Source organism: Megalobrama amblycephala, linkage group LG7 (assembly GCF_018812025.1).
Source record: "Megalobrama amblycephala isolate DHTTF-2021 linkage group LG7, ASM1881202v1, whole genome shotgun sequence".
Classification (NCBI taxonomy): Eukaryota; Metazoa; Chordata; class Actinopteri; order Cypriniformes; family Xenocyprididae; genus Megalobrama; species Megalobrama amblycephala.
The window spans coordinates 46,524,081-46,549,899 of record NC_063050.1 but is presented as its reverse complement, the minus strand read 5'-3'; the positions used below and the strand labels follow the sequence as shown (position 1 = coordinate 46,549,899).

At 36.7% G+C, this 25,819-nt stretch overlaps 2 protein-coding genes across 4 annotated transcripts; both read left to right on the top strand.

Moving 5' to 3' along the window:
* The first annotated feature begins 6,764 nt into the window (after positions 1-6,764).
* Positions 6,765-21,089, top strand: palb2 (partner and localizer of BRCA2). Of its 3 annotated transcripts, none has more exons than XM_048197790.1 (13): positions 6,765-7,020; positions 7,240-7,286; positions 7,577-7,636; positions 7,786-7,954; positions 8,828-10,930; positions 13,348-14,807; positions 14,916-15,071; positions 18,467-18,549; positions 18,736-18,897; positions 19,814-19,930; positions 20,234-20,321; positions 20,397-20,545; positions 20,631-21,089. In XM_048197790.1, exons 2-13 carry the CDS (start codon positions 7,248-7,250, stop codon positions 20,836-20,838), a joined length of 4,794 nt encoding a protein of 1,597 aa, XP_048053747.1. In that variant the 5' UTR covers positions 6,765-7,020; positions 7,240-7,247; the 3' UTR covers positions 20,839-21,089. The 3 variants fall into 3 exon arrangements, with proteins under 3 accessions (XP_048053747.1, XP_048053748.1, XP_048053746.1); XM_048197791.1 differs by having other exon boundaries at positions 6,765-7,071; positions 7,247-7,286; XM_048197789.1 differs by having other exon boundaries at positions 6,765-7,071.
* A 317-nt stretch (positions 21,090-21,406) lies between these two features.
* On the top strand, positions 21,407-24,055 carry ndufab1a (NADH:ubiquinone oxidoreductase subunit AB1a). Its single transcript, XM_048197788.1, has 5 exons — positions 21,407-21,614; positions 22,854-22,982; positions 23,096-23,183; positions 23,334-23,440; positions 23,791-24,055. The coding sequence occupies exons 1-4, from the start codon at positions 21,411-21,413 to the stop codon at positions 23,423-23,425; spliced, it is 513 nt and encodes a 170-aa protein (XP_048053745.1). The 5' UTR covers positions 21,407-21,410; the 3' UTR covers positions 23,426-23,440; positions 23,791-24,055.
* The last annotated feature ends 1,764 nt before the right edge of the window (positions 24,056-25,819 follow it).

Genomic DNA, 25,819 nt, shown 5'->3' with positions numbered 1-25,819 from the left:
AAAAGCGGTCTGTTGGTGCCATAACCCTCTATGGTACGCATTATGTTCTAACCATGAAATATTTTTTCAAATAAGTTTTTATTACATGAAATAGCTTCAATTATGGAAATCAAAAAAGATTTTTGAAAAAAAAAAAAAAAAAATTTTAGGGGGGCAGGGGGGTACTTATAGGGAAACGATGCCATATGGCAACTCTGTACCACAATGGAAAGTAGTTTTTCTATAAAATTAGGATTTTCTTTTCTATTTAAATGCACATTTCTTTTAGAAATTGATAGATTTAAATACTTGGAACTCATGCAAACCAAAAATAAGTAGATCCCTAACTCTAAGTAGAGCTAACTCTGCACTCTTCCTATTGCCCTTTCCGTAAAATATTGCTATATTCATTTTCTGAAAAGAAGAAATAATTTTGTTATTTATACATAAATACAACTATACTACAAAAAACACTTCAAAATAAATAAATAACTGCAATCATATTGTTGATGCTACTATCTTTAAAAAATCCCAATGGGGAAATACATTACTGCAATTCCACTGTGGTACAGCATTGCCATATGGCAACATTGATAATTTCTCTATTTACAGTAAAACTAGACAAAGTTGATGATTTGTGAATAAAACTTTCTACTTTACTTGTCAAAGATGCTGCAAAAAATCCCCCTTGAGAAGAGATGTTTAGAAATGAGAGCAATTTCTGGAGGACTTCAACAGTCCTCCTAGTGAGGGTGACAGTGGGAAAGAGAGTTTTTGAGGGACATTCAAATGTCATGGGAATTAAAAATAGCACATCATTGGCAACCTTAAGGCATACCCTTTTAATTCCCAAAGTGCAATATATTGTATTTTTTCTGAATAACAAGGAAATGAGTAGAAATTGTTGCCATGGCAACTCTGTACCATAGAGGGTTAAAGGGATAGTTCATCCAAAAATTAAAATTCTGTCATCATTTACTCACCTTCAAGTTGTTCCAAACCTGTATGAATTTCTTTCTTCTGCTGAACGCAAAATAAGATATTTTGAAGAATATGGGTAACAGTTGATGAGCCCAATGACTGGAAAAATACTATGGAAGTCAATGGGGCCCATCAACTTTTTGGTCATCGACATTCTACAAATTGGGGAAGGGGTACACTTATGATATGCAAATATATAATAAAGTGGTGAATGATGACAGTACTTTTTATGAATGTAAAACTAAATGCGGGAGTATTGCTATGGTTACCTCTTTAGTCATGATTCGTTTACATGATGAGTCTATGACAGGTGAAATAACCTAACTTTTGTGGTTACTGAAACATTTGAAAAAATTATTAATTTGTCAAATCTCACTTTATTTATTTGTCAATTTAAAGGTGCCCTAGATTCAAAATTTGAATTTACCTTGGCATAGTTGAATAACAAGAGTTCAGTATATGGAAAAGACATACATTGAGTTTCAAACTCCATTGCTTTCTCTTTCTTATGTAAATCTCATTTGTTTAAAAGACTTCCGGAAAACACGCAGATCTCAACATAACACCGACTGTTACGTAACAGTCGGGGTGTACGCCCCAATATTTGCATATGCCAGCCCATGTTCCCAACATTATGAAAGGCATTACACAAGGGCAGCCAGTAACGTCTGGATCTGCACAGGTGAATCAACAGACTAGGTAAGCAAGAACAACAGCGAAAATGGCAGATGGAGCAATAATAACTGACATGATCCATGATAGCATGATATTTTTAGTGATATTTGTAAATTGTCTATCTAAATGTTTCATTAGCATGTTGCTAATATACTGTTAAATGAGGTTAAAGTTACCATCGTTTCTTACTGAATTCACAGAGACAAGAGCCGTCGCTATTTTCTTTTTTAAACACTTGCAGTCTGTATAATTCATAAACACAACTTCAATCTTTATAAATCTCTCCAACAGTGAGTTGGAGATCTCCAGCACAGCCTCAAACTCATAGAGAATCAAATATAAACATCAAAATAAATACTTTACTCACATAATTCGAAGCATGCATACAGCATGCATGACGAACATATTGTAAAGATCCATTTGAGGGTTATATTAGCTGTGTGAACTTTGTAAATGTGCTGTAATATAATCGAGAGCTCGTGTGGCAGGGAGCACGCGATTTAAAGGGGCGGCGCGCTGAAAAAATCGGTGCATAGTTAATGATGCCCCAAAATAGGCAGTTAAAAAAATTTATTTAAAAAAATCTTTGGGGTATTTTGAGCTGAAACTTCACAGACACATTCAGGGGACACCTTAGACTTATATTACATCTTGTGAAAAAGCATTCTTGGGCACCTTTAATTCATTTTTGCGAAACATATTTCATATTCATAAACAAATATCGTTAAAGTGTGCTTTTACAAAAAATAAGAAATTTGCTAGCAATTTCAGAGTGGAAACTGAATTATTAAAAAAAAAAATTGAATTAGCAGGATACAGTATGTTAAGAAAAGTGTGCTATTCCAATCAGGATTTCTGAGCCTGATTCTTGTGTGGTTTGGCAAACTATAGAAAGTTTTTTTTTACTCTGCCCTGCATGTACGCTTATCTAACATCAGGGTTAATTATTGAACTAATGTGTGAACAAGCCAGTTATTTGATGTCTAATTTAATCATCTTGATCTTGATGTATTGACTGACCTTTCAAAGACTTTCATAAGACTCCAGGAAATTACCTATTTAATGATCTTAATTTATTTGTTTCATCATGTTGTCCTTTCATGAAAAAAAACGGTTGAGTACTTATTAAAATATGTAAAATGTTCAAAACAGCATTATATGCTTAATTGCTTAAACAAGGCTGTAACTTAATTGCCATTAAGCGAAGACAGAAAGCGCATCCTGAGGTCAGTAATACTTCAAACAACTGTTTCATGAGCTCATCACGTCAGAGGTGAGTTTCCATTCATTGCATATTAAAATTAAAGTATCAGATGGAAGGGATGGCAATACACATGGCCACCTCAGAGCAACGACATTTTCCACACAAACACTGTTTATGCAAGTCTGAAGGCTATGAAGTCAAAGTGCTTTGTCTATTTCCATATATCTAGCATAAAAGACATGATTAATTTTATTTGGCTTCCAGTTCTGCCTTTTCTGAACTTTGTCTTGTTTATTAGTATATTTAATGCAGTATATAGTAAATTTATATTAGTACATATATAGAATATTATGTAATCACATACTTAATATTCTATAAATATGTACTAATAAAAATTTTAAATGACATAAAGTGATTAACCTATATTTATTAAGACATAAGTCTGTGCTCAGGACAGTTGCATGTGACTTTTTGACATCAGACAGCAAATGTCAGAGAGCAGAGAGCTGACATTTTGTATGTAAATGCCAGGATTAACATAAACATCCTCTTCACCCACACATACACTATCACAACACTATCACCTCCAAGGAACCATGACGTATGGAGACCCACCTTCCTTGCATGGACCCTTGACATCCATGCTTGTAAAGAATGAATGAATGTCCTGTTTGATGCAGACCTCACAAGACATGTGATATTACTTTTGTAAAGTAGGCCAATTTTTTCCTTGAGGGAGTCTTTGTGGCAAGGTGGTTGCACCAGTGTCAATGAAGTGAGATGGACAAGCACTGCACTCACATTTTCTTCAGAAAAAGTAAAAATCATTCTAGCTATGGTGCCTTCCAGTGTTATGTTGTGTTGTTGTCATATTATTATTATTATTTAAAATGTCTATATATAGTTTTTATTAATTTCCTTTCAGTTTTAGTATTAGTTATTTTAGTAGGCCTACATCAAGTTAAAGGGATAGTTCACCCAAAAATGAAAATTCTGTTATCATTTACTCAGCCACAAGTTCCTGTATAAATTTCTTTTTTCTGATGAACACAAACGAAGATATTTTGAAGAATGTTTGTAACAAAACAGTTGTGGGGCATCACTGACGTCAATGGTGCCCCACAATTGTTTGAACAGAATGTTAATTTTTGAGTGAACTATCCTTTTTTTAAACTAAATGAAAATGAGGGATGTTGCTTTGAGAACTAGCTGAAATACAATACGTTTTATTTATTTTATTACAGTTAAAGGTGCAATATGTAAGATTTCTGTCCGCTAGACGTCGCTAGAAGCCTATTCAAAATAAAGGCGTAGCTTGATGAAGGCAAGTTTGAGAGCAGAATCTTGGGACATGTGGTCTCCACCTCAACGGCCAGTGGAAACAATAGGGATAGGACTCAGGAAGAAATCATGTTCATGGATGCCATTATTAACGTTACTGTAGTATGAAGCAGAGCAGGACTGAGTGTTGTGGGAGCTGAATGAGGCCGCCGGAGCGATTGCGCAACACGCCTCACGAGCAGCGGGACTTTTTTTATGACACAGTCGCCGGCGCCGCTTTTCCGGTCATAAGAATGAGGTAACACAGCTCTGTTTATCATATTTAGATACATTTGAGTGTTGAAAATGTTATAGCGTTACTCTGTGCGTTCGCTCGCCTGCTGCTGTGAGACACACTGCAGTAAGATAGATCGATTTTAGAATATCATATATGCTGGATGGCTTGTGTTGATAAATGGCATGCAATTAATTTTAAAATGTATTGTATGATGGAGAAAATTATGTATTACTGTTAATAAAAATAAAGCTGCATCTGATTATGCTATGTTAGCTACTTGACAAAATAGTGTTTTTCTCTGAGGCATGGTAAAGCATGGTACTCGCAAAAATAAATCAAGAAAATTAGATTTAAACAATAAGACTAAACGTGTTGAGCTATATAACAATTCATTTTCTGTCTATAAACGTAACCAAACAGTTGTTCCCTTTAAAACATGTAAATATTAAAGCGTATTTGGTGTTTCCATGGTTTCTACAAAATAAAACCGGAAACCAAGGGTAACGCGGGTATGACGCCATTGACAGGCGACTCCTCACACATCCCGAAGCCTTGGTTAAAATTGCAATTTTCTCACGATTTACAAATAGTTGGAAACATTTGGGATATTGTAAGTATTCAAGTGAGCAAAATATATAACACTGGCATAGTGGTTTTTGGATATTTTACTGCAAAAATCTTACATATTGCACCTTTAACGTCTATTTCATTTCAAGTAACGACAATGTTTTTTAATGGTTTTAGTTGGATTTAATTTAAATCGCAGAAGCTTCAATAAAAAAGCTATTATTTACCACTAACATCAGCTGCTAATAAATCTACTGTATATTATCCTTCTACACGGTGCCCCACATTTTTTGGAATTGTAGTCATGTGAAAAAGCTTTGGTATGATGTATGTCTGTTTATTAAGAAAAAGGTAGGCTACTCTTTACTTTTATTTTGCATTTTGAAAATGTAGTTTTTGGATTTATAAAGTATGATAGCAGGGTGAATAAGGAAGCTTTTGTAATTAATCTGTTAATTTTATTAGTCAAATGTCACATTCATAAGTGTAAGTTTTCTAACAAAAAGCCCCTTTTCTCAGTAGTTCTTAAAGAATTTGAAAAGTACTTGTCCACTATTCAGAATAGTAATAATGGAAAAGCTATAAAGATTACATTTATCTGTGTAATATCTTCAAACATTTTGAATGATATAAAGGTCTTGTTTTTCTGTGAATGTATTATTTTTTTTCCCTTCCTGTATTGTGTGTGTTCTTTGCTCCCCTGGCTCCAAAATATATGTTGTTGTATTTTGTTGTTTAAAGCAATAAATGAAAAAAAAAAAAAAAAAAAAAAAAAAAAAAAAAAAATATATATATATATATATATATATATATATATATATATATATATATATATATATATATATATATATATATATATCCTTCTACACGTGATCTTTATGTAGGCTTCTTGACTAACGTTACTTGACTTGAGCACCGTTCCCTCTAATGCAAATAGACACCTTTAGCTAATATTAATCTACCACACTGCGGCTCTTCTAACTCAGTGCCCAAGGAAGTCGACCGGAAGTTGAAGTCGGCCGGGTGCCGCCATCTTGTAGCAGAACTTCACTTGCGTTAGCATCCCCATTGACTCCCATTCATTTTGGCGTCACTTTGACAGTGAATAACTTTACATCTGAGGCGTTTAAAGACTCCATTTGTCCATTATTTATTTCTAAAGATACACGACAATGTATAAAGGGCTCCATTACCTTCTATGTTACATTATGGCCCCGTAGATACAGTTTTTGTAAAAATAGGCTAACGATTGCGTCATAACCACTCGACTCTCTGTCGCACAGTAGAGAAATTACCGTACAGACAGGAGGAGAAGCTCGCAGGCAATCGGGGAGATGTCAAGAGAGATGGCGTACTGGCGTTACATTTTAAAATACTATACAAAATAATTAATCAGAATACTTACTCCTGCTTACTCACGCCAAAGAACTCCCCGCTCAAGCTCGCCGTCTCTGCAAGATTAACGATGGCAGTTTTCACGCACAGCTACTAGAAGATTTACATCTGTCAGACAGGTTGCAGACGTCATCAAGCTTAGTTTGAGTCTGCGCGTCAGAAACGGAAGTGCTAAAAATCGCTAAAAATGGGCTTCACTTGTCTCAATTGAGTTCCAATGGGGTCGCTGTGTCCATTTCTTTTACTGTCTATGTTCTAACTAAGCAGTCTTTACTACTTCTCTGGTACCACTCAGACCAAGTTTTCTTCTTCTTTTTAGTTCTTATTTTACGGGCGGCTCAGCTTATTGGTGCATTACCGCCATCTTCTGCTCCGCCAGAAGAAGTCTGGGAACAGACATTACTAAAGAGTCCCGATGAGACGGATAATGCATACGTCTGTCTAAAATTAAATCATGCTCTTCTGGAGGTCATTTAATCTAATTATATAATGGGTTATATGTCTGTTGTTATAATGAACAATTTTAATACCAGTAGGAAAACCGAGTAAGTTAACCTTTTCCTAAAGTTCACGGCATGTGATCTGTTGTCGATTGTTTTTGTCTGCAGTCAGAACTCGCGGGACGGTTGAGTGCGGCAAAATATTCAGCACGTCTTGTCAGGTTAGAAACAAAACTCAAAACCAGCTTTTGAGAATAAAACAATTCACCTAGGTATGTAAACGAATGTTTAGTAAATGAAAATGATTGTTTGGGCAGCCAAATCTGTGTTTATTCATAAGTGCGTCTCAGTCAAGATGTTTGTGTGGTTGTTTACAGTTGGTTGATGTTTTCATGTCAAATGTACACCTGCATCTTGTAAATAAAGAAATAACATATTAGTTTACAGGATGTCAGAGGAGATTCTCCATAACGAAGATAAAGAGACAGTAAGTTCATATTGTGGAAGCACCATTTGACAAAAGTCATTATACCATGGTATTTTTTGAAGTAACGTTACACAGTGTAAATACTATGGTACCTTTCAGCATACTTGGTGTAGTAACATGGTATTAACATCTGATATCCTCTCTGTACCATAGTAGTACTTTTAAAGGTACCATATAATGTTTTTATATGTAAGATTAACATTTATTTATGTTTTAGTGTTTTTTTATGTTAACATTTAACATGACAGACAAAAACATCATTTCATTTGTCATTCATTTAATGTGTTAAGCTGAGGAGACGACTGGAGCAGCTTAAGCGAGAGTATGAGAGGACGGCACAGAGATTGCAGGTAAAGACATGCTGTATTTGTGATTATGGAAGAATTTGTCCTCAAACTTATGTTAAAACAATGATTTCTGCAGTATAATAGAGCTTGAATTATCATAAAATTGAACTTGTTAAAACCTATTAATGAATGTTTGTGTGTTTTTTGTTTAGAGAGCAGAGCATCATGATGCCACTTGCAGGCGTGTGCAGAACGGAGACTCTGACCACAACAGATTTACACAGATTGACTTTGCACACACATCTGAGCCGTCTATTGCGACTTCTTTCATGCCGACCTCAGAATATTCTGAAAACCATGAGAATCTGCGACTACGGACCAGTAAGGCCATCTTCAGTATGAAATCAAACATGAATAAATACAAACATGTTTCAGTGTTCTTGTTCCTAGACCATACAAGATTGTAAATGTGGCACTATTCATTTGGAAGCCTGAGTAGTTTGAGATACCTTTGATGATCATATAGACCATTTTAAGTTTTTTTATTTTATTTCTATTTATATATATATATATATATATATATATATATATATATATATATATATATATATATATATATATACAAAATACAATTATAGTTTTTACTAATATTTGAATTATCTTTTATTTTTTAGTTTCGGTAATTCTGTTGTGTGCCTTTGTCATTTTAATTAATTTATTTAAATATTTCAATTTTTCTTTAATTTATTTGTATTTCATTTTATTTTAGTACTTTGTTTTTAAGGCAACATTTAAAAAATGTTTAATCTAATTATATTTTATATTTCAGCTTTGTTTCGATTAATGAAAACAATTTTTTAATAGTTTTTTTAATAGTTTTAACAACATTTACCACACATTGTTTTCACCACATAAGGAATAGCGCTATATCTAAGTAGTTGGACATATGAACTGGCAAAACATCCCATAGGATTGAAAAATGCCCAAAATATTTATTTTCCCATACTTAATTGTAATATTAATGTTAAAGGGATAGTTCACCCAAAAATGAAAATTCTGTCATCATTTACTCAAGTTGTTCCAAACCTGTATAGATTTCTTTCTTCTGCTGAACACAAAAGAAGATATTTTGTTTTTTATTTCATTTTTGGGTGAACTATCCCTCTAAAGAGTGTTGAAAATAAGTTAAATGCATACCAGAACCTATTCAATTCCAAATACTGATAAACTATGGTTTTCTTTTTGCTTTTTCAGACATAGTTGCAGAAACAAACAGCTCTGTACAGAAAATTCCTGCCATAAAATTGCAACACTCAGAAATTGCATCCACACCACCTTTGTACTCCCTTGAATGCAGGCGAACTCCTGCCCACCGACTGCGCTCCAGGCGCAGTCGATTGCGCCTACAGAACAAAGAGCGAGAATCAGACGCTGACATCAGCCAAGAGAAAGAAAGAGATGGTTGTGAAGACAATATTCGTGAAAAGGAGAAGGGTAGTGAATTTACTGATAAAGAGAAAAGTCTGAAAGGAGTGACAAATGAAGGTAAGAAGGAAGAGAAGGACTGTGAAAAGAAAACAAGAACAAGAAAACAAGAACAAGAAATTAAGATGATGCCCGCTATAGGGGAGAAGAATCAGGATAGGCCTATAGGAGTAAGTACAGATTGTAAAGTTGCTAAAGCATCACAAGAACTGGAGAATGATGGGAAAAGAGAAGGGCATTGTGTATTAAACTGCTCTGTGAGCCAATCAGATAACAAACTGCAAAACATTCACTGGAGCAAGAAAGAAGTTAACGTACCTCTGATTGATCGACCTGTTGAGAAAAAAATACAGTCAGGTTCAGCAGTGCCTATTCAAACCTCATCTTTCTCTCAGCCATCTGAAGCAGTACAGATTACTGACAAATCAGAAGAGATGCTTAAACAAACAAACCAGTTGCTCACAGACTCAAATAAAGGTTATGATGACAGGACAGACATTAAACACTCCTCGTTTACATCTGGCATTCTGGATTCTTGCACGCTGGTTGAGGGTTTACCGTTTCCTGTGGAGTATTATATTCGGACGACACGGCGCATGGCTGCATCTCACAGCTCTGTCGATCTAGACGCTGTCATTTACAGCCAGCTCACTGGGGGGCGGGGCAGACGCAGGCTCAGCCAATCACAAATGAGTGGTAGAGGTCAAATGACCCCAGAGCGTTCAGAATCGGTCTCCAAGTCCACAAACCAGGCCAGATGCAGAGGAAAAGGTCAGAGAGGGAGGAGAGGAAGAGGCCGTCGAAGAGGCACTGTAGGTAGGGCCTCATGTGCCAAAGCTGCTCAAGACTGTTCAATTACACATCCTGCAAGTGATTCTCAAGCAGATTCAGAGTCTCTTATAGAATCAAAGTCTGACACTGAATCACCCAACCAATCAGATTTGGTTCTTGATGAGCCACAGGTAGAATCTCAGCCAATCCATTCACCTGGTTCTACAGTAAGTTTGAAGCCAAGCCCAGAGCAGGGAGTTGCTCAAGATTTTAAGCATCTCCCAGATTCTCAGCTTTACTTTGATTCCCAACTTCGTGTGGATTCAGATTTGTACCTAGCCAGATGCAGAGGAAAAGGTCAGAGAGGGAGGAGAGGAAGAGGCCGTCGAAGAGGCACTGTAGGTAGGGCCTCATGTGCCAAAGCTGCTCTAGATTGTACAGTATCACATCCTGCAAGTGATTCTCAAGCAGATTCAGAGTGTCTTATGGAATTGAAGTCTGACACTGAATCACCCAGCCAATCACAGTTGCTCCTCAAACAGCTACAGACAGAGTCTTGGCCAATCCAGTCACCTGGGCCTACAGTGAGTTTGAAAACAAGTCCAGAGCAAGAAGTTACTCAAGATTTTAAGCACCTTCCAGATTCTCAGCTTCACTTTGATTCCCAACTTCTCGTGGATTCAGATTTGTATCAGGCCAGATTCAGAGGAAAAGGTCAGAGAGGGAGGAGAGGAAGAGGCACTGCTGGTAGGGCCTCATGTGCCAAAGCTGCTCTAGATTATACAGTATCACATCCTGCAAGTGATTCTCAAGCAGATTCAGAGTCTCTCATAGAATCAAAGTCTGACACTCAATCACTCAGCCAATCGCAATCGGTTCTTGAACAACCACAGACAGAAACTTGGCCAATCCAGTCACCTGGTCCTACAATGAGTTTGAAGACAAGCCCAGAGCAAGGAGTTACTCAAGATTTTAAGCATCTCCCAGATTCTCAGCTTTACTTTGATTCCCAACTCCACCCAGATTCAAATTTATACCCTATTTTCAGAAGAAAACATGGACAAACTGGAAGAGAGTGTCAGACAAGTTCTAAAAAAGATGGTGAGATTTATATTTTAAATTTTCTTTGAGAGAAAATATTTTGTCTGTCTTGTAGTATGTTTTTCTGATAATTCTGAATCACTGTTTTTTTTATTTATGAATGTATTATTAAATGTATTCCTTTGTTGCTCAAACATTAGAAGTGGTTCCCAACACTAGTCCTGGTTTGGAGAACCCCCAGCACTGCACAGTTTAGATGCCGCCCTAATCAAACTCATCAGCTCGTTAGTAAAGACTTCAAGACCTCAGATGGGTCTGTCCGATAAGGCTGGCCATACACTAATGATTTTTTTAAATATTAACCTATTTTAAAACTGTGGGAGACCACAGACATAAGGGCAGTTTCAACCAATTTATAGCATTATAATCCTTCGAATGCACACACTGGAAGATTCGTCTGAACCGTGAGACCATTGAACACCTGTCGATTGTAGTAACATTTTTACAGTCAGACGATGATCTCACTGAGACTCGTGAGATCAAACGTGACTTCAGAAGAAAAACAAATGGAGGACGATTGACGGTGCGACGTTTTGTTTTACGGGAAGAAAAAGGAGAAAAAAAAAATATGGGTGATCTTTCTCAATACTCCACTTTTGTGGCATGTTTGGGGCTGCCAAGTTTCAGCTATAGAAGCATGCAACATCCAGTTGGTGAAGCTTGCTCACTCTCATTGTCCAGCCCAATCAAGAGTCATAAATATCAAACATGTTTGATATTTATGATTTAGGATCGTGCAGGCTCTGACGTGATCTGGAGCAGTGTAATAATCGTAATGACACCACACAAAGGATTTTTCAGGACAAAAAGTCAGTTGTGAGAAACCTCAAATTGGGCCACACTCCCTAGATTGTTGGAGGGTGCAGATCGGGCTCAGAATCGGCCTTAAAATCTTCAAGTGTGTGGCCAGCCTAAGAGAGACATCCCAGATGTGCAGTGTTGGGGGTACTCCAGCATCAGGGTTGGGAGCCACTGCAGTAGAGCATGGTGCTAGCAATGCCAAAGTCATGGGTTCAAATCCCAGGAAATGCATGAACATAATTATAACTTGATAGTTGTCAAACATTGATCTAAACTTTACAGTTACGCAGAATGTAAGATGATAAATATTAAATTGTTGAGTTGTCAAAACATTATATAACCTAGGGTATAATTTTATCCCCAAATCCAACATATCTGACACAAAATGATGACTGCAAATCCATGATTCGCTGCCTGAATTCCAGTTGTTTCTGTGAATTGCAGCGATTCATTTGCTTCTTTTTTCCATAGCACTCGGCAGTCTGTAAAAAGATAGCTCTGATTTCTTGTTGAATCTATTTGTACAGTGAATCATGAAGCTCTTTCTCATTTTAGATGTTTTTTGTGGGGTTTTTTTCACGGTATTCAAGCTGAACACCAATAGAGACGGAGCGCATTTAGGCCACGCCCACACCGGGGGGAAAACAATCCAACCGTCTCCATTGACTTTGTATTGCATGAGGCTGCCTCCTTGTCATTTCTGACTTATAACAAAAAACAGAACAAGCTGCTATGTGACAAGGTGTGCAGCAAAAAAGCTAAAAAAAAAACCCAGAACTAAGTTTTTTATAAGTTACCGAACCGTATAAGCCAGCCTTTAAGGAGAAAAAAGTGGATACAGGCAATAAGAAGTGAAGCATTAGCAGGAAGAATGGGTAAATTTTAGGATCCTGACACTCAGTATGCCTCAGTATGCCTACGTGTGCAGTAAACATTTAGTCAATGATAAGTCAAATATCCAAATATCAGTTTTATATATTATATTTCCTGTCGCTGATTACATTCCCCTCCAGTGGACGTAGTTCTCAATGTAATGTAACATGTCACGCTCTGTCTCAATTGCCTGTATCCACTTTTGTGTCCTTAAACACTCGTTTGTTTTGGTCGACAGGTAATAAAAACTTCTGGGTTTTTGGTTCTGGGTTTTTTAGCTTGTTTGCTGCACACCTTTTCACATAGCAGCTTTTAGACATTGTCCTGTTTTTTGTTATAAGTCAGAAATGACAAGGAGGCAGCCTCACGCAATACAAAGTCAATGGAGACGGTTGGATTGTTTTCCCCCCTGGTGGGCGTGGTTTTCAGATTATGACGCGTGTCGCTCTGTCTCTATGCTGCCACTCACCCTGCATCCCAATGTGCATACTATCCACCCTATCCGCCCTAAATGGTATTGAAAATTACTAGTGTCACATACTATTTAGGATGGATAGTATGCACATTGAGACGCAGGCTCAGTCTTTTTGCCATTCGCTGGGTGTAACCGCAGCAACTCTACTGTGACGTCATGTGCACACCCTCCATAAGAGCATCTGCCAAATGCATAAATGTGAATAATAATTGATGTGTAACAGTACCATACAAAAAAATAATGTTTGTTAATAATTTTTGCATTTTAGAACAGTCACCTCTTCTGCCATCAATAGCTTCACTCATTCAAGCTCTTCAAGAAAATGGTACGAAAACTGGACTGCTGGCTGCTGTTGATATCCAGGATTTCCACCTACCTGATGATGATTTTGGACAACTAAAGCTCGAAAGATTGCGCTTGTCAACTTCAGCTGTAGAACCTTTCGCACAGCGCCCCCTAGTGTACAACACACGGCAGAGCAGCAGGCGCCAGAGAGTGAGTGGGAGAATAAGAAATTGTGAAGTACGCTACTCAGAGTGTGAACTATTTACTCGAGAACCCCTAACTACCTCTTCTCTTGAGGATAGTTTACCTCTTTGTCAGTCAGTCCCCACTAACCAATCACAGAGAGAGATACAGATGGACCTCAACGTTGTAAATGAAATGAAGATCATCTCTTCAGATCTCATGGACAGCAGACAGTTTGGCCAAACTGAACCAGACAAAAGAATAAGCAATGAGACAAAAGTGGAATCTTCTGAACCTGAAAATATTAGTGAGCGTCACATAAACCAGATGCAAAAAGAATCTCACATGCCCTCTGAGAACACCTCGCTTTCCCCCGTGATACTGAACTTGAGTCCGTCTCTGACCCCACAAATGCAGAAAGGTCAAGATCCTCTTCTACCATCTTTGGGAATGTCCCCTCACTTTTTGATTCCAGGTTCACCCATAGACCTCCGGTCACCTCTCTTTTCTCCATCTGGAGTCTTTAGGTCTCCCTCTTCAGTCTCATTTAAGGGGTGTGTGTCTCCAGAATCAGTGTCAGCTAAAACATCAGGGATCATCAAAAATTGTATCTTTACTAATAGTGGAGATCAGGGAAGTTCTGAAACACAGAACCAAACTCAAATTAGTCAAGAAACAATGACAAAAGTTCAAAATACTGTGAAACCAGGTACTCCATTACAAAACAATGCACTGGGATATGAAAACTTAAACAGCCCAGAAAAGGAGTCCTCATGCATCTCAGAAAATGAACAGGAACGTGAATGCGGTTTCAATACAAAAAGCAATCTTGAATTTGGACATAAAATCAATTGCACACCAGAAAATGAAGTTCAACTCCACAATATTCCTGACCCAGGGAGTTTTAAAAATCTTTCTGAGTCTGAAATCCAAACCCAGAACAATTTTGAAATGGAGGTTCAATCCAATAAACACTCTGAGCTTGGGTCAGAAATCCAAAGTAATGCCGTTACAGATATGAAACAGTTTAAGTCTGGTAATGTAGATCAAACTCCTGTTGAGACAACCTCTTTGGACACTTCCACCAATCGGCAGCCAGATACAACAATAGGTTCTGACAATAACAGAACTCAATCAGAGGAACGTAACACTGATGCATCCAACAATCGGACATTATTACATGAGGAAACTGTAACTGCCACATCATTCAGTGATGCAGCAGGTTGTTCTGGAGTCCTGCAGGAGATGCACACTTTTAAGGTATCAATAAATTATAAGAAATAATCTATTGATATGCAAAGCAATGATATGTGCTTAATTATCTAATTACCTAATATGTATGTGGTTGGTGCTTGTCTTTGTATTAAGGCACTGGAGGGCGGATGCGTGTTGGACTTGTGTTTGGTGCGATGGTCGTCGGAGGATTGGTGCATTTGTGTGGCAGGAGAATGGAGCGTTTGCCTTTGGGCTCAGATGAAGGGAGTTCAGTCTTGGAGTCTTTTACATACCTGGACTTTTGCACAGGTAATCCAATTTGCTATGGCATTTCATCATAAATAAAAGCAAAATTTTAAAGAATTTCAACATGGCGTGAAAGTTCAAAATCACCATGAAATCAAAATTGACAAGTCTTTATTTTATTTTTTTTACAGAATGTTTCAGTGTTTATTATAAATTATTTATCTGTGCACATAATTTTTTTAATTCGCGTGCCCTAATGTTTAATCAAAAACGTCAACCTCCCTTCCTTCTCAAAACAGTAACCTACTCTTTTCATCACGTATATCTCGGCAGAGGGTGGAACTAAATATCCTCCACAACTGCAATTTGGCATTCAGATCTGGCTCCATTTAGTTACCACTGCCAAGATCATGGGTTCAATTGCCAGTAAATGCATGAACATAATTATTGAATAGAGGGTATGCATTGAGATTACTTTCCTGCCAGGACATGCCCCCTCAGTTAGACTGAGTGATAAAACATCCTGCAACATGACCTGTTTAAATAGAGGAAACGTCGAAAACGGGAGTAAAACAAACTATCTTAAATTAAAGGCAGTTGGACTCGACAGTTGACAAATGTTGACAAAAACTTTACAGTTGCGTAGAATATAAGATGGTAAATATTAAATTGATGAGTTGTCAATACATTATATAACCTAGGGTATAATTTTACCCCTTAATCCAGCATATCTGACACAAAATGATAACTGTAAATCCATGTTTCGCTGCTTGTATTCCAGTTGTTTCTGTGAAATGCAGCGATTCATTTGCTTCAGGGCGTTGCATTTATTAAGCAATGCCCAAATTCCTACAATCCAATCCATTCCCAAGGATGAAATAAAACCTGCCTTACATTCTTTTCTCATTCCAGAAGCCATTTCACTTAAATATGTCACAATAGGGAAGAAAAGACTATCACAACTTCTGTTTCATGCCAACTTTAAAGGGTTAGTTCACCCAGGAATGAAAATCCTTTACCCACCCTCATGCCGTTCCAAACCCATAAGTCTTTGGTTAATCTTCAAAACACAAATTAAGGTATTTTTAATGAATCCGAGATGTTTCTTTCCCTTCATTGAAAGTTCAAGTAAGCAAAACTTAGAAGATGGTCATAAAGTTGTTGTAAAACGAATCTGTATGAATCGAGCAGTTTAATTTAAGTCTTGTGAAGAGATATGATCGTTGTGTATGATGCACAGATTTAATTTAAGCCGCGCACACACTTAACGATTGTAAGGCCGATTATGAATGTAAATTGATACTTATGACTGATCGTGCTCAAACGCGTCCAGTCAGAGCCAGTTGCGTTCAGTCTGTGATTACAGTCGGTGTTCAAATTCCATGTGTGAGTATATAAATCGGCTCCAGTCGAAGGAAACAATCAGTATGTGTGTTCAGTTCAGTCTTAGAATGTTTCAGCTAATCGTTAGGTGTGTCCCCGGCTTTAGGCTTTTATTCACATATATACATACAGGGAGTGCAGAATTATTAGGCAAGTTGATTTTCTGATCATATTTTTTTTCCAAGCACATTTTACCAATTCCAATCCACATCAATCTTAATATCTAATATTAATATTGTTTTTAATCATTTATAAGTGATATATAATTGTTCATGAAGGCTGGAAATGAAAAATGCCTTATATTCAGGTGTGCAGAATTATTAGGCAGGTTTTCTTTTACAGGCAAAATGAGCCAAAAAAGAGATTTAACTCAGACTGAAAAGTCAGAAATTATTAAATACTCATGAGAAGGACGCAATACTAATTCAATACTAGAAATTGCAAAGTTAAAGCATGACTAATGGACAGAAAAATGCTCACTGGGTCAGCGGGGTCAAACAAAAACAGCTGGAGAAGCAAAGACACATGTTAACTGCAAAATAATTCAGAATTAAGGTGAAGAATTAAGTGTGAAACAATCAGGAACCCTTTAGTCTCCAGCAACACCATTTTCCAGAACTGCAACCTACCTGGAGTCTCCAGAAGTGCAAGGTGTCAGGATCTCAGAGACTTACGTTAGCTAAAGAATCCTAAAAAATAACCCACTCTTAATAAGAATCACAAGCTGAAGTGTTATAAAATAGATGAAGACTGGGTTTTTATAGGCCTTATAGACAGACAGCTTGAGAGTGACTCCTGAAGGACCAGCACCACATCCTCTTGTACCACTGTTTGAAGAATTTATCTTCCAGAATCTGGCAGTAAAGTGTGGGAGTTCACTTTTAGTCCATCTCTTATCCTGAAATGTCCGTCTTGCAGAGATGGACTAAAAATGATCTTCCAAAACTTACTGCCAGATTCTGGAAGATAAATTCTTCAAACAGTGGTACAAGAGATTGTGGTGCTGGTCCTTCAGGAGTCACTCTCAAGCTGTCTGTCTATAAGGCCTATAAAAACCCAGTCTTCATCTATTTTATAACACTTCAGCTTGTGATTTTTATTAAGAGTGGGTTATTTTTTAGGATTCTTTAGCTAACGTAAGTCTCTGAGATCCTGACACCTTGCACTTCTGGAGACTCCAGGTAGGTTGCAGTTCTGGAAAATGGTGTTGCTGGAGACTAAAGGATTCCTGATTGTTTCACACTTAATTCTTCACCTTAATTCTGAATTATTTTGCAGTTAACATGTGTCTTTGCTTCTCCAGCTGTTTTTGTTTGACCCCGCTGACCCAGTGAGCATTTTTCTGTCCATTAGTCATGCTTTAACTTTGCAATTTCTAGTATTGAATTAGTATTGCGTCCTTCTCATGAGTATTTAATAATTTCTGACTTTTCAGTCTGAGTTAAATCTCTTTTTTGGCTCATTTTGCCTGTAAAAGAAAACCTGCCTAATAATTCTGCACACCTGAATATAGGGCATTTTTCATTTCCAGCCTTCATGAACAATTATATATCACTTATAAATGATTAAAACAATATTAATAGTAGTTATTAAGATTGATGTGGATTGGAATTGGTAAAATGTGCTTGGAAAAAAAATATGATCAGAAAATCAACTTGCCTAATAATTCTGCACTCCCTGTAGAGCGCATCGCATATAGTAAACACGGAAGCGTGTGTGCATCACATGAATGCTTCATAAGTTAGAACAAGCCTCATTTATTCTTGTGAAACGCACACGTTTAAGATTCCGTGTTTACCGTATGTGATGTGCTCTATGTATGTGTGTCTATCATTGTTTAGATGTAAATAAAAGTTTTAGTTACCTGGAATTTCAATGGAGGGACAGAAACCTGTCAGGTTTCATTAAAGATATCTTAATTTGTGTTTTGAAGATAATGTCTTAGGGGTTTGGAACAACATGAGGGTGAGTAAATGATGACAGAATTTTCAGTTGTGGGTGACTAACCCTTTATCACAATAATTAAAAAATATGCCTAAGTCCCTCTGCTTTGACTCCTGTGTTTGTATTTGTAGCCTGTCATGTCTTTGCAAGTGATTCCAGACTCTTCGGGCTTGCTTTGTGTGACTTTGGGTCGCTTGGAAATCACAGAAACAAGGTAACAAAAATTTCATAATATAAAAATTGGCAAAATTACCATTATGCGGACCAAAACTAATTCATCCTTTGAAAACATTGTACTCAAACACTTGGAGAACTGCGCTCAAAAACCAAGATGAGTTTTTGTGTTAGAATTCAATAAACTGAAATGCAAAGCTAATTCACTCTGTGTTCTTGATTGCAGGGTGCTCTGCTGTCCAAGTGTGGATGGGACGTTCTCTCAGAACGTGGTGTGCAAGGACACATTGCAAGCAGTGGTGGGTGTGTCTAACAGTCGGCTTGTGTGTTGCTCCACCCCTGGAGATCAACAAAGAGTCAATGTGTTAACAGTGACTCAAGAGGGAAGGTAACAAACCATCATGCCTATATTAAAGGGTTAGTTCACCCAAAAATGAAAATTCTGTCATTAATCACTCACCCTGATGTCGTTCCACACCTGTAAGACCTTTGTTTATCTTCAGAATATAAATTAAGATATTTTTGATGAAATCCTAGAGGTATATGACTCGTCCATAGACAGCAATATAATCAACACTCAATCAATCAAGGTCCAGAAAGGTACTAAAGACATGTGACTGCAGTGGTTCAACCTTAATTTTATGAAGTTACGAGAATACTTTTTGTGCGCAAAAACAAAACAAAAATAACGATTTTATTCAACAATATCTTCTCTTCTTTGTCATTCTCATACGTTGTTTACGTCCAGCACTTCCAGGTTCTACGTCAGAATGCCAACTCATTATTGGCCGGCTCCTGCGTCAGCATCACACGCATATGTCGTGCTGCTCACATGATCAGCTTTGGCCAATACTGAGCCGGCATTTGGACGTAAACACGGAAGCCTTCACTGTGCTTACTGCATCACCTGCGTAAGGATAATGACAGGGAAGAGAAGAGATTGTTGAATAAAGTCGTTATTTTTTTATTTGTTTTTGCACACAAAAATATTCTTGTCGCTTCATAAAATTAAGGTTGAACCACTGCAGTCACGTCAACTGCTTTAACAATGTCTTTACTACCTTTCTGGACCTTGAAAGTGTCGGTTAAAAAGTCATAAACCTCTCAGATTTCATCAAAAATATCTTAATTTGTGTTCCGAAGATGAACGAAGGGCTTACGGGTTTGGAACGGCATGAGGGTAAGTAATAAATGACAGAATTTTCATTTTTGGGTGAACTAACCCTTTAAAGACCTGAAACCTTTTTAATATATCATTCGCTTAAAATATTTTAGCAAAACTATTAATTATTTCATAATTACAGGGTAGTGAACACTCTTCCCTTGGTGTCTGCTAAGCAGAACATTCGGACCCTTGCAGCTGTAGAGGGGGAAAAAGATGCTCTGATTGGTTGGACAGAATGCAAAACCCTCCTCATATGGTGATGAATTGGGCAATATTGAGCCTTAAACTTTTAAACGATTTTTTGTATCTGTCCTGTATATTAAGATACAATTACAAGTTTTCTATTATTATATTGATGTTGTACTGATGTTTGTTTTGATTTGTAATTATTAATTTCTGATTAAATTATTTTCTGATATGGTACTAAGAGGTGGGTTGAATTTGGGTCAGTTTTGAGCATTTTTTTCAGTAAATGACTTAGTACTTCTCATATCTTGTTTTGTTAGTATTTTAATTTTTTCAAATTGATTATCTCTTTTGTCATAATTGTGTATTTCAGGAGCATGAAATCCGGCCAGCTGCTTCAGACTATATACCTGGAAAAGACTCTAACCATGACAAACTGCATGAAAGGATATTCTTACAGAGTGAGTCAGTGTATTGTTCTCGTGTTACTAAAATGAGTATGTGCCAGTAATAACCTTGTGCTTTCATTCCTCCAGGGTGTGCTGTGTGTATTGCTTCAAAATGCAGGAAATGTGTGTGATGAAGAGAGTAACGCATCCCTTTTTACTCTGATTGCCATGAATCCTCTTACTGGCAAACACATCACACTGACCTCTATCAACTACCCTGATCAACACAATCAGCAGTAAGACTAGAAGCGATAAATGTTGTGATGTTAGTGCACATTATGTTAGCAGTAAAGTTGAATCAATATTACTCTCTTTCTCTAGGTTAATAGATGGTGATGTCTTGGGCTCTGGGCTTGTTGGCGTTTTTCAGTCTGGTCATGTTGTTGTTTGGGATCTTAGAGGAAGCGTGGCGAAAGTTGTTGGCGTGCTGGACGAGTTGTGTCGACTAGCTCGATGGGCAGGGCCAAACACTCTGCTGACTGGATATCTAAATGGGGATGTTAGTGTGTTTCATTATAAATCTACATAAACAGATCATACATCCCAGTTCAACAAAATGTTTGTCAGTCACTTTAATTCAAAGTTCTCGAACACCATTTTTCTACAACATTTAAAATCTTACACTGTTAAAATCTTTAAAAAAAATGATTACACAAGATTTTGTGTTTGTGTTTGAGTTGTTAAATCTCAATAGGGGCACAGCTAATTGTTACAGAGAATTTGTACTTTTTGTATGTGATATGTAAAAATATTTTACAAAATAAAATATAATTTTGTGAATGGACTTTTTTTCTGTGAAAGATTAAATACTTTATATGTCTTTAATTTTAAGGTTTTAGTGGGTTTTAATGTTGAACTATATTATTTTATCCATTATTTTTTAAATGAATGCCAATACCAAGGCAACATAAAAAGAACACAAAAAGAAAAGGTCATAACAGCTTTTATAGTTATAGTTCATAGTTATTTGAATATTTACTATTATGTAATATAGTATGTGTGGTCAAACTAAAATTGTACTTAAAAAAAAATCTTTAAATGTAAATTTAAAGTAAATCGAAAATATATTGTTTGATGTCTCGTAAGGACAGTGTGTCGCGCATGCGCAGTGACAGTCTCGTGCATTGTGGGAGCGGATTGAGAAACATGGCGGCGCGCATCATTGCCCGGTGTGTCCGATCCCTGAACCACCGTTCCGTATATTTTAACCGTGTAAATACTGCCGCGACATTAACAGCAGCTCCGCTCACCCATGGCCGAACATTTTCACATCTGACTAATGGACACAAGTCTCCGCTGGCGCAGGTGTGTTTTAATGATTGACTGATGACATCCAATGACCTACCCGTGTCTTTAGTTATGACTTCAACATGATGGACAAACTGCCTTATTTCACTTCTTTTCAGTTTATGTACGGTGTGCAGCAACGAAATAGGTGTGAACCAAACGAGCTGAATGCAGTCAGCGATATTGTTTCTAATTTAATGTGTTATCATCTTAATGTGGCATAACAGATAATTAGACTGGTCTTTTCTTATTTATTAATTTTTAATCTCTTTTCCTGTAATCACTCATGGTTTAACAATTATAATGGTTTGTATACATTACAAGATTGTACGTACATGTACCTTTATGAATGTTTAAAAGTTTAAAAATGTTTGTATAGTATAATGGCAACAAACTCATTGATATTCTGTGATATTAAACAAATATATGATTCACTTATCATAATACTCACCATTTATCATTAACTGAACAGTTCCGTTACAGTGTTGTTATTGTTACCTAAAACTAAAACTGTTAAATTGTCTTTGGTAATTGAAATAAAATAAAATATAAATATTAGATGAAAAACTTAATCCTAAGAAGCTTAAATAAAAAAATCGAACTGTTAAAGTACTAACATTACTAAAATTTGAAATAAAAAATAAAGCTAATTAAATAGAAATATGAAAATGACAATAGCACATAACAAAATTGCTAAAACTTAAGATAAAATGAAAACTGAAAATATAAAAATAAAAGCTAATTCAAAACTTTAATACTATAATCATATATAAATATTATTAAAACAACACTGCTCCAGTTGTCTATATGTGATCCTGGACCACAAAACCAGCCATAAGGGTCCATTTTTTGAAATTGAGATTTATACATCATCTGAAAGCTGAATTAATAAGCTTGTTTGGAGAGGACAATATTTGGCTGAGATACAACAATTTGAAAATCTGGAATCTGAGGGTGCAAAAAAAATCAAAATATTAAGAAAATCGCTTTTAAAGTTGTCCAAATGAAGTCCTTAGCAATGCATATCCACTCACAAAAATACATTTTTTTATATATTCACGGTAGGAAATTTACAAAATATCTTCATGGAACACGATCTTTACTTAACATCCTAATGATTTTTGGCATAAAAGAAAAATCGATAATTTTGACCCATACAATGTATTGTTGGCTATTGCTACAAATATACCTGTGTGACTTATTTTGTGGTCCAGGGTCACATATATACTTTCTAAAATGTTTTGTTTTCTTCTGTAGATCTCTGGCAGTTCGTTTCAGGTCTTGCAGTGGAGGGCGTACGGTGACTTGCCTCCATTAACCCTAGAGACGATCCATGACCGTGTCCTCTACGTCCTGAAGCTCTATGACAAGATCAACCCTGAGAAGGTAAATACTCCATCAGTTTGATCAGATGGACATGTTTGTCTGAAATATTTCAAATCAGCTCCAAATGTATTGCTCTCTGCAGATTAACTGTTTGATTATTTTTATTTTTATAGCTTCAGGCTACGTCCCACTTCATGAAAGATTTGGGATTGGACAGTTTAGACCAAGTGGAGATCATCATGGCTATGGAAGATGAATTTGGTTTGTACTTGCATTTACAAATGTTTATAATTAATTTCATGTATTACATTTCACATTATGACCATTGTTTTGTATTTATGGATTCTTTGAATGTATGCATTGTTGGATGTGTATTCACCCAGCTGATACAGTGTTTTCTCACGTGTACAGGTTTTGAGATCCCTGACGCCGAGGCAGAGAAATTGATGACACCACAAGAAATTGCTCAGTACATCGCAGACAAGAAGGATGTCTATGAATGAGCATAAATATTCATTGTGAGTTTAGTTACACTTTGCAATTTTTAAATATTTCAATAATAACCAACTGCAGAACCGCAGAGCCATACATCAAAACAGGACAGCAGTGCTAGACGAGCCGTCTCAGACCCGTGTTGGGGTATAGCTTATCATTAAGGGTAGGTTTAGTAGTTGGGTGGGGTTGGGCATTCATTAGGGTTGAGCTTATAGATATAGTGAAAGGTAGGGTTAGTGGTTGGAGCGGGATACGCAATCGTCAGCACCACCAGAACTTCTGGTCTGACGCCGCTGGCCTCAGTTCTGCAGATTTATCTTGAACATTCACTTCACTTATGCTTATGAATGTTTATTTGCTCTTTTTCATCCAGATAAAGATCATCCCGTCAGATGACAAAGACCATGGAGGTTTTGTCACGAACTGTTTGTTTCTGCAGTTCTTCATTCTTTATTCTTTTTGTATTTAGATACATGTTTAAATCGGTGTTCATAATTTTGTTTGTGGCCGCTTGTGATTTGCAGGTCTGCAGCATTCTATGCTAGATACACATACAAGCTCCTCATTCATACAAAAAGAGCTTGCAAATAATGTTAATAATTCATATGAATGCTACAACAATAAAGACTTTAAATCAGTTTTAAGCATCTTAATTTTGTCTTCAGATGTACGTTATGAATCTTTGCCAATGTGATCAGTTCGCTCATTGATAAGATTTTTTGTTTTTTGACGTATAAACCAGAAAGTATTTATAAGAATTAAAGGTGCACTAGAACCTTTTTTAAAAAGATGTAATATAAGTCTAAGGTGTCCCCTGAATGTGTCTGTGAAGTTTCAGCTCAAAATACCCCATAGATTTTGTATTATTCATTCTTTTAACTGTCTATTTTGGGGCATCATTATAAATGAGCTGATTCAGGGTGTGTGGCCCTTTAAATCTCGTGCTCCACGCCCCAAGAGCTCGCTCTTGCCTTAAACAACATAAAAAAAGTTCAAACAGCTAATATAACCCTCAAAATGGATCTTTACAAAGTGTTCGTCATGCAGCATGTCTAATCGCGTAAGTACAGTGTTTATTTGGATGTTTACATTTGGTTATGAATGAGTTTGACTGTGCTCCGTGGCTAACGGCTAATGCTACACTGTTGGAGAGATTTATAAAGAATGAAGTTGTGTTTATGCATTATACAGACTGCAAGTGTTTAAAAATGAAAATAACGACGGCTCTTGTCTCCGTGAATACAGTAAGAAACTATGGTTAATTTAAAGGTCCCGTTTTTCGTGTTTTTTTGAAGCTTTGATTGTGTTTATAGTGTGCAATATAACGTGTTCATGTTTCGCGTGTAAAAAAACAGTATTTTTCACATAATTTACTTATCTGTATACCGCTGTTTCCACTGTCATAAAAACGGGCTGATGACTTCCTTGTTCTATGAAGTCCCTCCTTCAGAAATATGTAACGAGTTCTGATTGTGCCAGCGGTTCCTGTGTTGTGATTCGACAGCAGTTTAGCGCATCTTGCCCGGAAAGGTCACGCCTCTTACCATAACGTGGAGATGCACGCGCTCAGTGTTATTGTAAACATGTCTTTAATTTTACCCTATCAATTTGAGCCGGAATCAGACCCGGTGATTGGACTGCGGGATGAAAATAACAGTGTTTCGACGACATGGCGACAAACACACTCTACAAACGCAACTCTTGTGTATTCCTGTGGGCGGAGGTTAGTCAAAAAACTGTTTTAGTGACGTCATTAAAGAAGGAAGTAGAGGGATGTAGTCCAAACTGGCCGTTCGATGTAGGCGACTTCTGTTAAATAAAATATCTCGCTTGGCATTGAACTTTGAGCTTTAAAATTGTACAGATTTTATTTATACTCTAACAACAACATTACACACTAACTAAAGTTTGAAACATGGGATCACGAAGAACGGGACCTTTAACCACATTTAACAGTACATTAGCAACATGCTAACAAAACATTTAGATAGACAATTTACAAATATCACTAAAAATATCATGTTATCATGGATCATGTCAGTTATTATTGCTCCATCTGCCATTTTTCGCTATTGTCCTTGCTTGCTTACCTAGTCTGATGATTCAGCTGTGCATATCCAGACGTCCTGCCCTTGTCTAATGCCTTGAACATGGGCTGGCATATGCAAATATTGGGGGTGTACACCCCAACTGTTACGTAACAGTTGGTGTTATGTTGAGATTCGCCTGTTCTTCGGAGGTCTTTTAAACAAATGAGATTTATATAAGAAGAAGGAAACAACAGTGTTTGAGACTCACTGTATGTCATTTCCATGTACTGAACTCGTTATTTAACTATGCCAAGATAAATTCAATTTTTGAATCTAGGGCACCTTTAAGATGTCATTGTTACAGTGTAATTA

Excerpts from the sequence above, each read along its gene's own strand:
- palb2 (XM_048197790.1), top strand. The coding sequence starts at position 7,248 with ATGTCAGAGGAGATTCTCCATAACGAAGATAAAGAGACA. Across the intron at positions 7,955-8,827 it reads GAATCTGCGACTACGGACCA|ACATAGTTGCAGAAACAAAC; the intron begins GTAAGGCCATCT and ends TTGCTTTTTCAG. Across the intron at positions 20,322-20,396 it reads TGAAAGGATATTCTTACAGA|GGTGTGCTGTGTGTATTGCT; the intron begins GTGAGTCAGTGT and ends TCATTCCTCCAG.
- ndufab1a (XM_048197788.1), top strand. The coding sequence starts at position 21,411 with ATGCGCAGTGACAGTCTCGTGCATTGTGGGAGCGGATTGAGAAACATG. Across the intron at positions 22,983-23,095 it reads ACAAGATCAACCCTGAGAAG|CTTCAGGCTACGTCCCACTT; the intron begins GTAAATACTCCA and ends TTATTTTTATAG. Across the intron at positions 23,184-23,333 it reads GGCTATGGAAGATGAATTTG|GTTTTGAGATCCCTGACGCC; the intron begins GTTTGTACTTGC and ends TCACGTGTACAG.